Source organism: Pomacea canaliculata, linkage group LG5 (genome assembly GCF_003073045.1).
Source record: "Pomacea canaliculata isolate SZHN2017 linkage group LG5, ASM307304v1, whole genome shotgun sequence".
Taxonomy (NCBI): Eukaryota; Metazoa; Mollusca; class Gastropoda; order Architaenioglossa; family Ampullariidae; genus Pomacea; species Pomacea canaliculata.
Window position 1 is genome coordinate 9,833,512 of NC_037594.1, and position 12,487 is coordinate 9,845,998.

General features: G+C 44.1%; 2 protein-coding genes and 1 long non-coding RNA gene across 3 annotated transcripts; 2 read left to right on the top strand and 1 right to left on the bottom strand.

Moving 5' to 3' along the window:
- Window positions 1-387: 387 nt before the first annotated feature.
- LOC112564876 lies at window positions 388-3,676 on the top strand. Its single transcript, XR_003099272.1, has 6 exons — window positions 388-552; window positions 977-1,064; window positions 1,541-1,564; window positions 1,983-2,087; window positions 2,803-2,902; window positions 3,566-3,676. It is a non-coding gene; the product is annotated as an uncharacterized LOC112564876 (long non-coding RNA).
- Window positions 3,677-3,879: 203 nt separating this feature from the next.
- Window positions 3,880-5,466, top strand: LOC112563953. Its single transcript, XM_025238432.1, has 4 exons — window positions 3,880-3,895; window positions 4,143-4,268; window positions 4,478-4,638; window positions 4,937-5,466. The coding sequence occupies exons 1-4, from the start codon at window positions 3,880-3,882 to the stop codon at window positions 5,033-5,035; spliced, it is 402 nt and encodes a 133-aa protein (XP_025094217.1). The 3' UTR covers window positions 5,036-5,466.
- A 167-nt stretch (window positions 5,467-5,633) lies between these two features.
- On the bottom strand, window positions 5,634-11,456 carry LOC112563954. The gene is made up of 5 exons (XM_025238433.1): window positions 11,239-11,456; window positions 7,265-7,401; window positions 6,510-6,668; window positions 6,011-6,159; window positions 5,634-5,850 (listed from the first exon to the last, which is right to left on the bottom strand). Exons 1-5 carry the CDS (start codon window positions 11,454-11,456, stop codon window positions 5,707-5,709), a joined length of 807 nt encoding a protein of 268 aa, XP_025094218.1. The 3' UTR covers window positions 5,634-5,706.
- Window positions 11,457-12,487: the final 1,031 nt, after the last annotated feature.

A 12,487-nucleotide genomic window follows, 5' to 3' on the forward strand; every position in this document is an offset into this window, starting at 1 on the left:
TTTTAGACTAAATGTAGGAGAAAACACACACACGAGTTTTGTAGTAAGACACAGTACAGCTGAGGTGTTCGAGCCTGCTGAGATGTCCACGACAATTTTATTTCCTGTGCCTTTTAATATTAAATATAGGATGACCAAAAGTTCACCCAATTAAAATACTATTTGATATAATTATAGTCATTGTTCCTTTGCGTGTACACGTTTGTGTGTACACACATGTTTTTGTGTGATTCTTAGTTCATTGTACTGAGATTTTGACAGGAGAAAATTCCTGACCCGTTTATCTCCGTATGCTTCTTCTCATAACCGAAGAAAAGAACTATGTGGAGGTTATAAACTATTAGTACTTACTAGTACTTACTAGCCCCGCTGCTAATCAGCATAGTCTGATTGGCCAGATACTCACGTGGATACAACAGACCGACAGTGGGACTTCTTTTTAGTAAGTGTGTTGTTCGCGAGAGTGATTTCCGAGAGAGAAGACCGACAGGAAGTACAATCACAGAGCCACTGGAAGCAAGACACTTTCTCCAGACTTGAAAACTCTGTAAAGTATGAACTGTTCTGATTACATTTCAAGTTATGCAATATAAACATGTTTGGTTTGATTTGTTTTTATCTGATTAAAAAAAATTATCCTTCATAGCTTTCGCTTTTTCTTTCTCCTCTCCTTGCTGCCTCCGTATCTTCATTTGCAATCTTTCTCCCATGAGATGAGCAGCTGTTCTGTCGCTCATCAAACGACAAGTTGAGTGATTGGTTAGAACAGCCTCTCACATTTAAACTAAACACCGTGATGTCTTGTGGAGATAAGAAACAGGTTTTGTGTGATAGCAATCCGTGAAAAATACCCCAAGGTTTTCTTGAATTTACAAAATTTGTGCAATTTACAAACATGTAAGCGTTACTGCTGTTAAGTGGTTCTACATTTAAATGTAGCAATAATTATTAATTCTGACATTTTACTCGCTGCCAGGTAATACAATTCTGTGTAAACATGTTGCTGACAACTGTTCTCCATCTTCTGTGTCTGGCTTCATTGGCTGCTGCCTTTCTTTTTAATCGTAAGTACAAGTGAGTTCAGACTGGTAAGTAGTAACAACAAGAAAACATATTAAGGAGCATAAGACACACGTGTAAACATAGATTACGACACGTCAGCATAAGCGAATCAAAGCAGATATACACTAAGGCAGACAGGTAAGCAGACACAAGGTGGATAACTAGAAATGAAAGATGTGTAACTAAAGAACAATCAAGGCATGTAATAATAATTATGGATAAAGCGATGTATATAGAAAGGTTGGTAGATGCCACGTGTCTGCTCTACGAGAGTGTGGGCGACTTTTGTGTGACTACCACAGTGACGACATCATTCTGTTCAGTCGTAGTCGCGTTCGTGAATGTTAGTGTTAGTCTAGCTGCCGTTAACTTAGATATGGAGTGAGAGAAAGGATGATGACGACAAATGTAAGTGAGGGAGAGAGAAAGGTACTGCATTAATTATATTACACATTTGCTTGAAACATCTTTATTGCAGGAGCCAGTTGGGATGGTCTGAAAGGTAAGCTAACTATGGGTGTTCTCCATTTTTGTTTGTTTGTATATTTGTTTGTTATTTTCCTCGTGGTCTGTAATAGATTTCAATGTGACAAAATTAAATTTTCTACCCTGATACTCCTGCCTTCTCGCCATTACTTGAGGACTTGTAATAGTGAACGTGGGTAGGGCATGCCTCTAAGCATTCTTGTATCTCAGGTCTCTTTGCTTTGACACCTGCCATTATTAAAATATATTACTTTGCTGCTCCTTTTGTCATACTATATGAGAGGCATCATAGAAATATTAATCAAGAAATTGCAATATGAATCGAATGCTTAAGTACAGTATAGTCCGCAAGCGTGCGCGCGCTTGTGTGTGCGTGCGCTAGCGAGCGTGTATGTGTGTTTCAAACTTTATTTTTGTTGCTTTTTTGTGGTCAGTGACCTGGGGCATGGACACTCACAACCCCAACACCTTCGCCGCACTGCCGAGACAAGAGAGTGAGGCCAAACAAGACGGGTGGACCAAGATAGCCGACTGCGACAGTATGTATCTACCTGTTGTCCTAGTTACATGACTTACATCCACATGAAATGTGCCAAGAAGGCTGACAGCTAACTGAAGTGTGATGTGTCTTCGACCCTGTTTTTCTTTGTATCTCTTTGTTGATTTTGTTAGGAAAATACAAGTGATTTTGCACTGTGGTGGGAATGGGAGAATATGGGGAGTGGGGGATGGGAGGGGATAGGAGGGTCAAGAGGAGGGTCGTTGCTCCGTGACGCCGCTGATGTTGTTGACTGTTGGTGATGCTCTTTCTCCTGTTGTTGCCATTTGCTCTCGGTATGTAGGAGGTTTTTCTTGAGATGCCATGTTCGTCTACTCACTGAGTCGAACTTGCTGGCGTTGGCTCAGAGGAGACACAGGCGATAAGAAATACATCTGACGTGTCTGTGAATATGTCAGCTACAGGGCGATACATATCTTTACTTATCTCTATGAAAGTGGATGAAAGGGTCACAGTAAATGTACTCCAACGATATATCAGAATAATGTATGTGATTGCTAGCAAAGTACTGCACTCTATCATTCCTCATTAAAAGGTCAAAATTCACAACAGTCACTCCATAACTCTCTCACTCTCTCATTTACGCTGTAAAGTCGTTGGTCACGTAATGGCTGTAACGCTGTAATGTCATTCGTCACGTAAAGCTGTAACGTCATTCGTCACGTAGAACGTAACGCTGTCGTCTCGTTCCTCAGGCAGCAGCAAGTTTCGGGGGTGCGTTACGTGAAGGACAACGACTACTCCATCATCCTTTTGTTCGACAGAAATGGTTACATCGCAGGAATACAGTGCGGGGTGAGTTCGTCGTCATGTTTTCAGATCTCAGAATCAAATCCAGAATTAAACTGTCACTGAGTAGGTAAGACAAAGACTACCTGGCCACTTCATCTCAATCACTCTTCCTCCCTCTCTCCCGAAACGCTTCTCATCCTTGCTCTGAGCTCAGCATCGCAGTATCATTTGGCACCATGGACATATTTCTATCCCGTCCATCCCGTCCCATGGCAATTTATGCCTGTCCATCCCGTCCCATCCCACGGACTTCCCATGGATTCCCATGGTATTAACAATCCTATGGACACACTGAAACCACTTTTCGGTTTTTGTTCTATAATTCCTGCTACTTCACATACAATAGATGATTCAGAGGAAAGATTTAAATCCTGATGAATGAAATAACTTGCAATATCAAGTATCGACTACCATGGGAAATACAAATGTGTGCTGTCCCGTCCCATCCCATCCCATGGGACGTTTCCCATGGGATTCCCATGGGATTCCCATTCCTATGGACAACACTGATCATTGGTATAGTCTTCTCTCGAAGAAAACAGGAAAGATTAAGTGTCTTGTCACAAAATCGCTGTACAATATATATCTTTACATTATATGTTAATAGGCCGTAAACAAGGAGACTTGTTGTGAGACCATCACTAAAGAAGTATTTTTGTTTTGAAGATACCCAAGGCGAACCTGACGGATAACTATCCTCCGGTTACCCAACTCTCCGTATTCCAGGAGGACGGTGACCGCCGGACTCTGACTGCCTACTTCACTAACCCAGGGAAGTCGATAGTTTCTCTCTGTTAACTAAGTGTATCTTATAGTTGTTTTATACCTTTCTAAAACTGACAGCTGTAGAGTTTTCAGCAGCAGTCTGCAAATATTCCAAATATTGTAATAAAAAGTCATACACTCAGGTTTGCTATGAGACAAAGTCTCTCAAAAGAAAAGTGATAGAAAATGGAAATTAATTTCAGATTCATGTTAGTATGAGTTCAGCTATCAGTCAGAGCTGTCATTCTGTCTGTCCATCTTCTCATTTATACCAAGATCCATGCATCGCTTCCCTACTTCTGTCACTTTTATCTTCTGTGGCTTTGTCTTCTCTCACTTCTCTTTTTCTATCTGTCTGGAACCTCCATCAGTCCTCCGTCCAACATCACATCAGTTCTTTAATAACTGAACCAACCTTGTTGCGCTTGCAGCCACGATCTGCACCACGGGCCGCAACTTTCTACAATGGGATGCTGAGGTACCGGAAATGCTCTTTACATCCAGAACGGCACGGACCCTGTCTCGCACTCCATTCACATCCCAATGAGGGAGACTGGTCTGGCAACCACCAGCTGGACCAAGGGGCATTGCTTTGCCTACATGGGTGAGTGGGCCGTGCTTTTTGTCACACAAGACCACTTCATCCTGTTTTCTATTCCTTTCTCTAAATTAATTATACGTCCTCTCCCAGGTGTCGTAGCTATGAATCAAGTGTAATGTCAGGTGGCTGGTCAACTGGTTAAATGTCTGGGTGACTGATTAGTTAGAGCTCGTGTAACTTTATAGAAACCTTGGTTGTCTGCTTGTGTGTAGGCATGCACTATTGGCACAACCTCACCGCTGACATGAGCTGCGAATATTTCTTCCCGGCCTTCCTTCTGTACAACAAGGGGGCGCTGACGGCCTTCGGGTGGGCCACGGGCCTGGGCCTGACCTCCAAGCGCTTTGAGCATCCGCCTCACGCCGCCTTCTCGGTGAGTGAGCATCAACCACGTGTTCTTGCTGACCTGCAAGGGGGGGGGGACCTCTGTGTCTGTCTCTTAACCCGGTTTCACGAGGTCTGGTGTTTGTTACCCGAGAAAAGCTCACGACTCAACTGTTAGACTTCAGCGTTCACGTTAATAAGAATCATTCATCCTGCAATCCTCACATCTACTTATTCCCCGCAAAGGGTTCATGTCAAAACTATTCTTTTTCAACTTGCAATGAACCGTTTATTTTACGAAGTGTGAACTGTTTATTTTCATGCTACAGTGAACACTTCTTTTGCAGTCTTTTCTGAATCCCGTGCCGCTGTGTCTGAACCAATACGCCCAGCTGTCCACCATGCACATCTACTTCACCTCTGACCCCACCGCCATCGCGTGCTGAAGGCTGACAGGTGATCTCCCCTGCCCGATACCAGCACACGGAGATGGCTTGTCAAAGGGAGATAACTTGCTACTTGCTGTACTGTCAGGACATGTCAGTCACCCAACATCTGGCGGAAGTTGCATTTAATTGGTGTTCCCCATGAGCACATGTACATCATTGTAGGAGTCTTGTGACAATTATCTAAGCTATGCTAATGAGGATTTAAAAAAATTAGTTTGGAGATGAAAAAAAATCTCAAAATGAAATTAACGAAAAAACTTGAGTCGTTTTAGGGGATGTGGAGTTTGTATACCTATTTCTTTTTTTTACCCCACCATCAACTAAAATCCTGCCAGATATCTACGAGTTCGACAAAAATTCCGTGCACTTATACTTCTGCTGTTTGTCGTTGTTCCCTGTCTACATTAAAGAATTTCAATAAAAAAAAATTAAATTTGTTGATACTTGTAAGCAAACGTGCTCTGTAAGTACCGCAGAGCTGCTTCGCCAAAGGAAGATTTCCTATCAGAAAGGAGGAATCTTGGCGAGAAAGCTTGTAAAATTCTACTTTCTCTTTATTTTCGTTCAGTGGTTGAACACCAAGAACCAGTCAACATTTGCTCATCATTTTTATTATCATGTCAGAAGGTTAACACGTGTAGCTGGATGTCGGCCAAAGTTCATGGCAGTCAGCAGGCGATGTACCAGTCAGTGAGGTCCCAGTCCTTGATGAGGGAGGTGAACCCGACAGGACGGTGAGGACTGTTGCAGACGCTGGTTCGCTTACTGGCTCCTTGGTTGTGGTTGTCCACGTACTCCACGTGGAACACTGCCTGCCGGCAAACAGACAAGAAATGGTTTAAAGTCTGACTCACTACACAAAGCTTTGCCACCCAGGGTACAGATCTTTGACACTCAAATCACAAGACACAGCACACAATTATTTGACGCTCAACACTTTGTTTACAACACTTCATCCACACAAATGCCGACCTTGTTGTGAGACAGGAAGGCCTGGTAAACTCCACACTCGTTGTAGTGGACGCACCCCTCGTTGAGAGCCCAGTCAAAGCTCGGCTCCAGTTCCTGGACCAAGTCCACGGCGTTCTTGAGCCCCACGGACAGTCCGCGAGTGTGAGCCTCTGTACAAGACAACTTCCATCGGTACAGAGACTGTCGTGTCCATGTCTGACCATTGCCATACCTTTCTTTTGTCCTCATTGATCCCTACTTCCTTTTCGTCCTCCTTGTTTACTATTTACATCTACATCTGTCTTTCGATCTCCCCATGTGTCATCTAAGTCGTACGACGACGACGACGACGACAACAACAACATTATTCCACAGAATAAAGAGATGATGAGAATCAGGCAGAAAACAAGAACACAGTATGTCACCGTCAGACGAGAGCACTTTCAGATAGCGTGTCAGACCGTGGAGCTGTCAGACAGTATGTCAGACTGCAGGTCTGTGAGAAGCGTACAGGACTCACCCCCAGCCAGCCATTTGTTGAAGAACAGCTGGTCTGTCCGTGTCAGCCGCAGGCCGTTGTTGTTGGCATAACTGTCGACGTTGTCCGGATCCACGGCATCGCAGCCTCGCTGCTTGGCCAGGTCCAGCCGGCCTCTGATGACGTCACGCACTGCCTGGGCTGCCAGAGACAGAGTTCAAATCCCAGTGCTCCAACACCACCTCGCTTTGCCCCTTCCTCTCCTATTTCTAGATGAATGCGTTTCTTCTCACGGCATACTACTTCAAACCTAACCATTTATCTCCCCGCAGACTTTTGTTTCATCGAACACCGTGGAGCACTTACATTATCTACCTTTCTGCCTTTACTTTCTAACTCTCTCGAACCACCTTTGCTGCTTCGCATTGCATGCAGAAACATTCTTTTTACATATTTTTATATCTATTGCTAGTTACTCACACATTTCATTACGTGGAAATAATAAATAATAAAAATTTCACATATAGACAAAAGCAGCAATTGAATATTTGTATTTGCGTGTCAGTCTTTGACAGGTGATCTTTTTTTGTTCACCGTTTGCACTTAGACTCTGCAGCCTACATACAGGTTCCCCTATTTACCTGTCTGACTCACAACATTGATATCATTGTCAGCAGTCTACTAATGTTTGGCCTCTGTTTGCCCACCGACAAGCAACTGTAGGTGTCTGACCGGCGGAGACTATGCCAAAGACCTATTGATGGTATTTTGTGGGTGACAAGGTATCGTGCTCTCACCTCGAATGTCCCAGTACCGCTCATGGGGCCAGTTCTCCAGTCGGTTGCCGAGGACAGATTGTGGAAGACCGCTGACGTCATGGCGGTAATCTTCCCAGGTTCCCGCTGAGAAATAGCAGATAACCTTGCGACCCCGACTGTCAGGGTTCAAACATTTTGTAACATTTTATGATGAGTCAAAATACAGCAAGCACACACACACATATTTGAAAGTAACTATCACGGTCAGAGCATAGATTAGGGTGAGGGTGCTGTTAGTACACGTGTTCAAAGACCCTCCCCACCTGTACCTGAAGAACTGGACAGGTGAAAGCTCGCACAATTTCCTGAGCTAACGTGCGAGCCTGACCCGGGGAGGAACTACGCTTGACCGAGTTGAATTCTCACTTCAGATGTTATAAAAGTAGCACAAGATCGGAGAGTTAGAAGTGCCTGCTAGAGAGGTGTTAAAAAGTAATCCCTAACATTTTTTACTTCAGCGGTAAGATGAGTGAGACCACAATTTACTTGGGGCCAGATATTTTGTGAGGTCGATGCCCGCATTCTCTCCCTCACTGCCTTATTTTCGGAAACAGGAGTCTCAGGAGTCTACAGCTCTCTGGCCGACTCCTTTCCTCTGTTAAGGTGTCAATAACTTAATAACGCACGGTGTCTCTTCGGTCTGTCTCACCTGTGCAGTGTCTCACCTGTGCAAGGTGCTGATGTCGGAGTCTGTAGACACTTCCAGATCGATGTCGTAGACTTTGGCGTTAACAGTGAGGTTTATCTGATCTCCTCCGAGTTGCAGCTGGAAGGTGGTACCAGGGGCTGGTGTCCAGACACCTTGAGTCCCATTCACCAAGAAACACAAGAGGACAATGGCGACGGACAACTTCATTTGCAGCAATACTCCTGCAGACGACAAAAACAACGGTGAGTACATCATTGAAGTACAATGTCAGCAACATCTGTGTTCTGTGAGTAGCTAGCCTCCAGTATAAAGCCTCTCTGGTCCCTCCCTGAGCCTCTACTCACAACATGGGACACGTTTATAGTCTATCTATCTCTCTCTCACACACACACCCGCCCGAACGCACGTACGCACGTACGCACACAAAACAGACACAGATAAATCAATCATAAAGCGGATAAAAATTACCTGGAACGAGTTCCAACTTGAATATTAGAACATTAACATGCACAAAATACTGTTGGAAGGAAACGGCGGCCCTTGGTTTCAAAGACACTGATAGCAACGACACAAGTCTGTCAACCTTTTAACTACACACTAGTCATGTCAGCCATCTGCACTGGTCTTCAGACAGTCCCATTGCACAGTTGGTGTGTGATTTACAGACTGAACAGGATACATTCACGGAAATGGCGTACAGATGTCAGAGCGGACAGCAAATATTTAGAGGAAAGTTGTGTTGTTGTTGACTGGAGACGACCTCCGTCTCTACCATGGACTGCTCCACTCAAGGATTGATTAACTGCCTGATGGTAGAGGGAAGGAAATGTTGATGAAATGTTGATGAAATAAAACAAACTGTAGAGCAAAATAATCTGCGAGTCACGGCCTGGTGAGTTTACACGTGAATCTGACAGATTTATCACGTAAAGCCAACGTAAGAATACTAAATTCAGAGACAACTATGTGCTGACGAAACACTCACATCCATTCGTATTCATTAAAATACATTTTATGCCAGGTCACTTTACGGTTTATTTTTTATCATTGTTTACATAATTTTAATGTAGTGTGCCCTGCAAGTCATGCACCACAAGTGTCCACGCTGAACATCACTACTTTAATGTAAAATCTTGTTTGTCTGATGGCTGTAAGATGGGGTTAACCTACTTCAGGCAGATTTAATAATAAGCAGTTCTGTGGAAATCTTTTGAGCATGAGTGTTTGTGAACCTTAGTACTTGGATTGTTGATGAAATAGCAGACTAACAAGAATGTGTTTGTACAATAAAGACTGCCCTCGTAATCAAGTAGTTTCTTTTAATTGAAATACAGCGCATGTTGTAGTATTTTTTTACACGAGGTGACCAGCGATGTACACAGACTTACCTGCCATCGGGACTTCAATCTGAAGTTTATAAAACATATTCACAGCATTTCAAACAAAGCTTCAAAATGTCTACTTTCGCTTCTTTTTCGTTCAATGGTTGAACACGAACGACCAGTCAACATTTGCTCATCATTTTTATTATCATGTCAGACCTAACAACTACATGTAGATGATGTCAGAAGGTTAACACGTGTAGCTGGATGTCGGCCAAAGTTGATGGCAGTCAGCAGGCGATGTACCAGTCAGTGAGGTCCCAGTCCTTGATGAGGGTGGTGAATCCCGACAGACGGTGAGGACTGTTGCAGACGCTGGTTCGCTTACTGGCTCCTTGGTTGTGGTTGTCCACGTACTCCACGTGGAACACCGCCTGATGGCAAATGGACAAGAAAAGGTTTTTGACTCTCAGCACCAAACTTTACCACTTAACAAACAAAGATTTTAGTCCCAGGACATCAACCTGTAACGATACCTTCGTATCAAGACAAGGCCAAAGTTTTAGAAGACTCGTGGATTTTGAATACAAGGACAGCATGCTTTCTGATGTACACCATTGCACATATTCTTGTGTTTACAACACTTCAATCCACACAAATGCTGACCTTGTTGTGAGACAGGAAGGCCTGGTAAACTCCACACTCGTTGTAGTGGACACACTCCTCGTTGAGGGCCCAGTCAAAGCTCGGCTCCAGCTCCTGGACCAAGTCCACGGCGTTCTTCAGCCCCACGGACAGTCCGCGAGTGTGAGCCTCTGTACAAGACAAGTCCTTCCATCGGTACAAACCTTTCTGTCATGCACCCCTGGTCTTTGTCATTCTTTATCCCAACCCCACCACTTTTTTGTTAATTAGTAATCAGTTACCATAGGAATCTAGATATAATGATCGAAGTCAATAATCAACTATTAACTCACATCTGAGCTTGGCAATCTTTACTCATCAACATTATTTCCGAAGAATAAAGAACTGAGGATAATCCGGACAATAACAAGAACTCTGTGAGTCACTGTCGGATAGCTTGTTTGTCTAGAGCATTGTCCGACAGCATGTCAGGCTAGAAGACTGTCGGATAGCATGTCAGACAGCACAAGGGACGACAGTGTATGTCGGACTACAGGTCTGTGAGAAGACTCACCGCCAGCCAGCCATTTGTTGAAGTACAGCTGGTCTGTCCGTGTCAGCCCCAGGCCGTTGTTGTTGGAATAACCGTCGACGTTGTCCGGCTCCACGGCATCGCAGCCTCGCTGTTTGGCCAGGTCCAGCCGGCCTCTGATGACGTCACGCACTGCCTGGGCTGCCAGACGACAGAGTTCAAATCCCAGTGCTCCAACACCACCTCGCTTTGCCTCTCCTTTTCTGTCTCTTTCTCAATGCTTTTTCTTCTCATCGAATATTGCCCCATACCCCAATCCTAACAACTTACCTTCTCCGGTAAGATGAGGTCAAAAGATTTTTAAGACTTAAGCTTGTTGTTTGGGTGACCATTGACCATTTTAAAATATTTTAGTTACTCGCTTAACATGATAACAATTCTAACTCCCACCCACCAACCAAAAACTCTCTTCAGCTTGAGGTGTCTGAGACTAAGAAATAACTGGTGATGGTATTTCCATAGTAACAAGGGAACCTCTCTGACCTCGAATGTCCCACCAGCGCTCGTGGGGCCAGTCCTCCAGTCGCGTGCCGAGGACAGATTGTGGAAGACCGCTGACGTCATGGCGGTAATCTTCCCACGTTCCCGCGGAGAAATAGCAGATAACCTTGCGACCCCGACTGTCAGGGTTCAAGATTTGGTAAAATACTTGATGAGTCAGCATACAATATTAATATATATATACAGAGAATATTTCAAAGTAATTAAAAATGATTATATGATAAAAGCAAGTGACAAACATGAAAGGTGTTCCCGAGTGTCTCACCTGTGCAAGGTGCTGATGTCGGAGTCTTTAGCCTCTGTCAGATCGATGTCGTAGACAGCAGCGTTGACATTGAGGTTTATCTGACCTCCCCCGAGCTGCCACTGGAAGGTGGTACCAGGGCTGGTGTCCACACTCCTTGAGTCCCATTCAGCAAGGAACACAAGAGGACGATGGCAACGGACAACTTCATTTGCAGGAATACTCCTGGAGACCGACATGTGAGTACATGTGAATACAGTGTAGGCAACTTCTGTCCTATGTGACTAGCTAACTAAACTAACAGGTTGATCGCTGAGTCCTATAGTGCCAGCATGGGATAAACTGAACAGAAAACAACATCTTTACAAACACTGCTTGTGTATTCAATCTTGCGCCGCAATCGCACATTTCGTATCTGTATACATGATCAACATCAACCTAAATTTATTAATCGAAAAATCCTTTCAGACCTTTCTTGTTTAAAGAACTGATCTTTAGTCTCCCTCCCTCTCTCTCACACACACATATATATACTTGCTCAATCACGTGCACAAACCCAAACACACACAAACAAAACAGTCGTGCTGTGATAAATAAATCGTAAAGCTGAAACAATTACCTGGAAGAACCTCTAACTCCAATGTTCAAATAGTTGACCAGTCTGAACTCAAATGTAGCTCAAAGGAAACGGAGCCCGGGTTTGGAGATAACCACGAGTGTCACGAACTCACTTTTTACTACCGGAGGCTATCTGTAGCCCTCTACACACCTTGTTATGTCGACATCTGCCCTTGTTTTCACGGATTCCGGATGTCACAGTTGGTGTGTTTTATTTACACAGACTGAGCAGGACACATGTACAAGAAAGTAAAATAACTTGCAGAGGTAGGTCTGTACATGCTAGGTGTGTGTGTGTGTGTCACGTGCCGCAACTACAGGACCACGTGGCACGCACGCCATCAGCGCCCGTGTAGAGCTCAACAACATACAGAATACACAAACACGGTGCACGCTGAAAATTTCTCAGCTGAATTTTTTGAATCATCATTTTTCTTATACTCTTTCTGAACAGGAGCTTGGCCACCATAGTTCTTCTCTCTCTCTACACTTCCAGTCAGTCCTGTGCAGGTCTGATAGGTCATCAACGGTTACTCTGACAGTGCCACCATTATGTTTACATATACGCATTATTTATCATTCTGGCTGCTCTTATCTCTCCCCAGCATTATCTGGGAATAATATGCTGCGAAGTGTCTCTACAAAAATTCAT

Coding starts and splice junctions, on each gene's coding strand:
- LOC112563953 (XM_025238432.1), top strand. Junction 4,269..4,477: donor GCATTGCTTTGCCTACATGG/GTGAGTGGGCCG, acceptor GCTTGTGTGTAG/GCATGCACTATTGGCACAAC. Junction 4,639..4,936: donor CGCCTCACGCCGCCTTCTCG/GTGAGTGAGCAT, acceptor CTTCTTTTGCAG/TCTTTTCTGAATCCCGTGCC.
- LOC112563954 (XM_025238433.1), bottom strand. CDS start 11,456: ATGTCGGTCTCCAGGAGTATTCCTGCAAATGAAGTTGTCCGTTGCCAT. Junction 7,402..11,238: donor GACATCAGCACCTTGCACAG/GTGAGACACTCG, acceptor GAACCCTGACAG/TCGGGGTCGCAAGGTTATCT. Junction 6,160..6,509: donor CAACAAATGGCTGGCTGGGG/GTGAGTCCTGTA, acceptor TGTCTTGTACAG/AGGCTCACACTCGCGGACTG.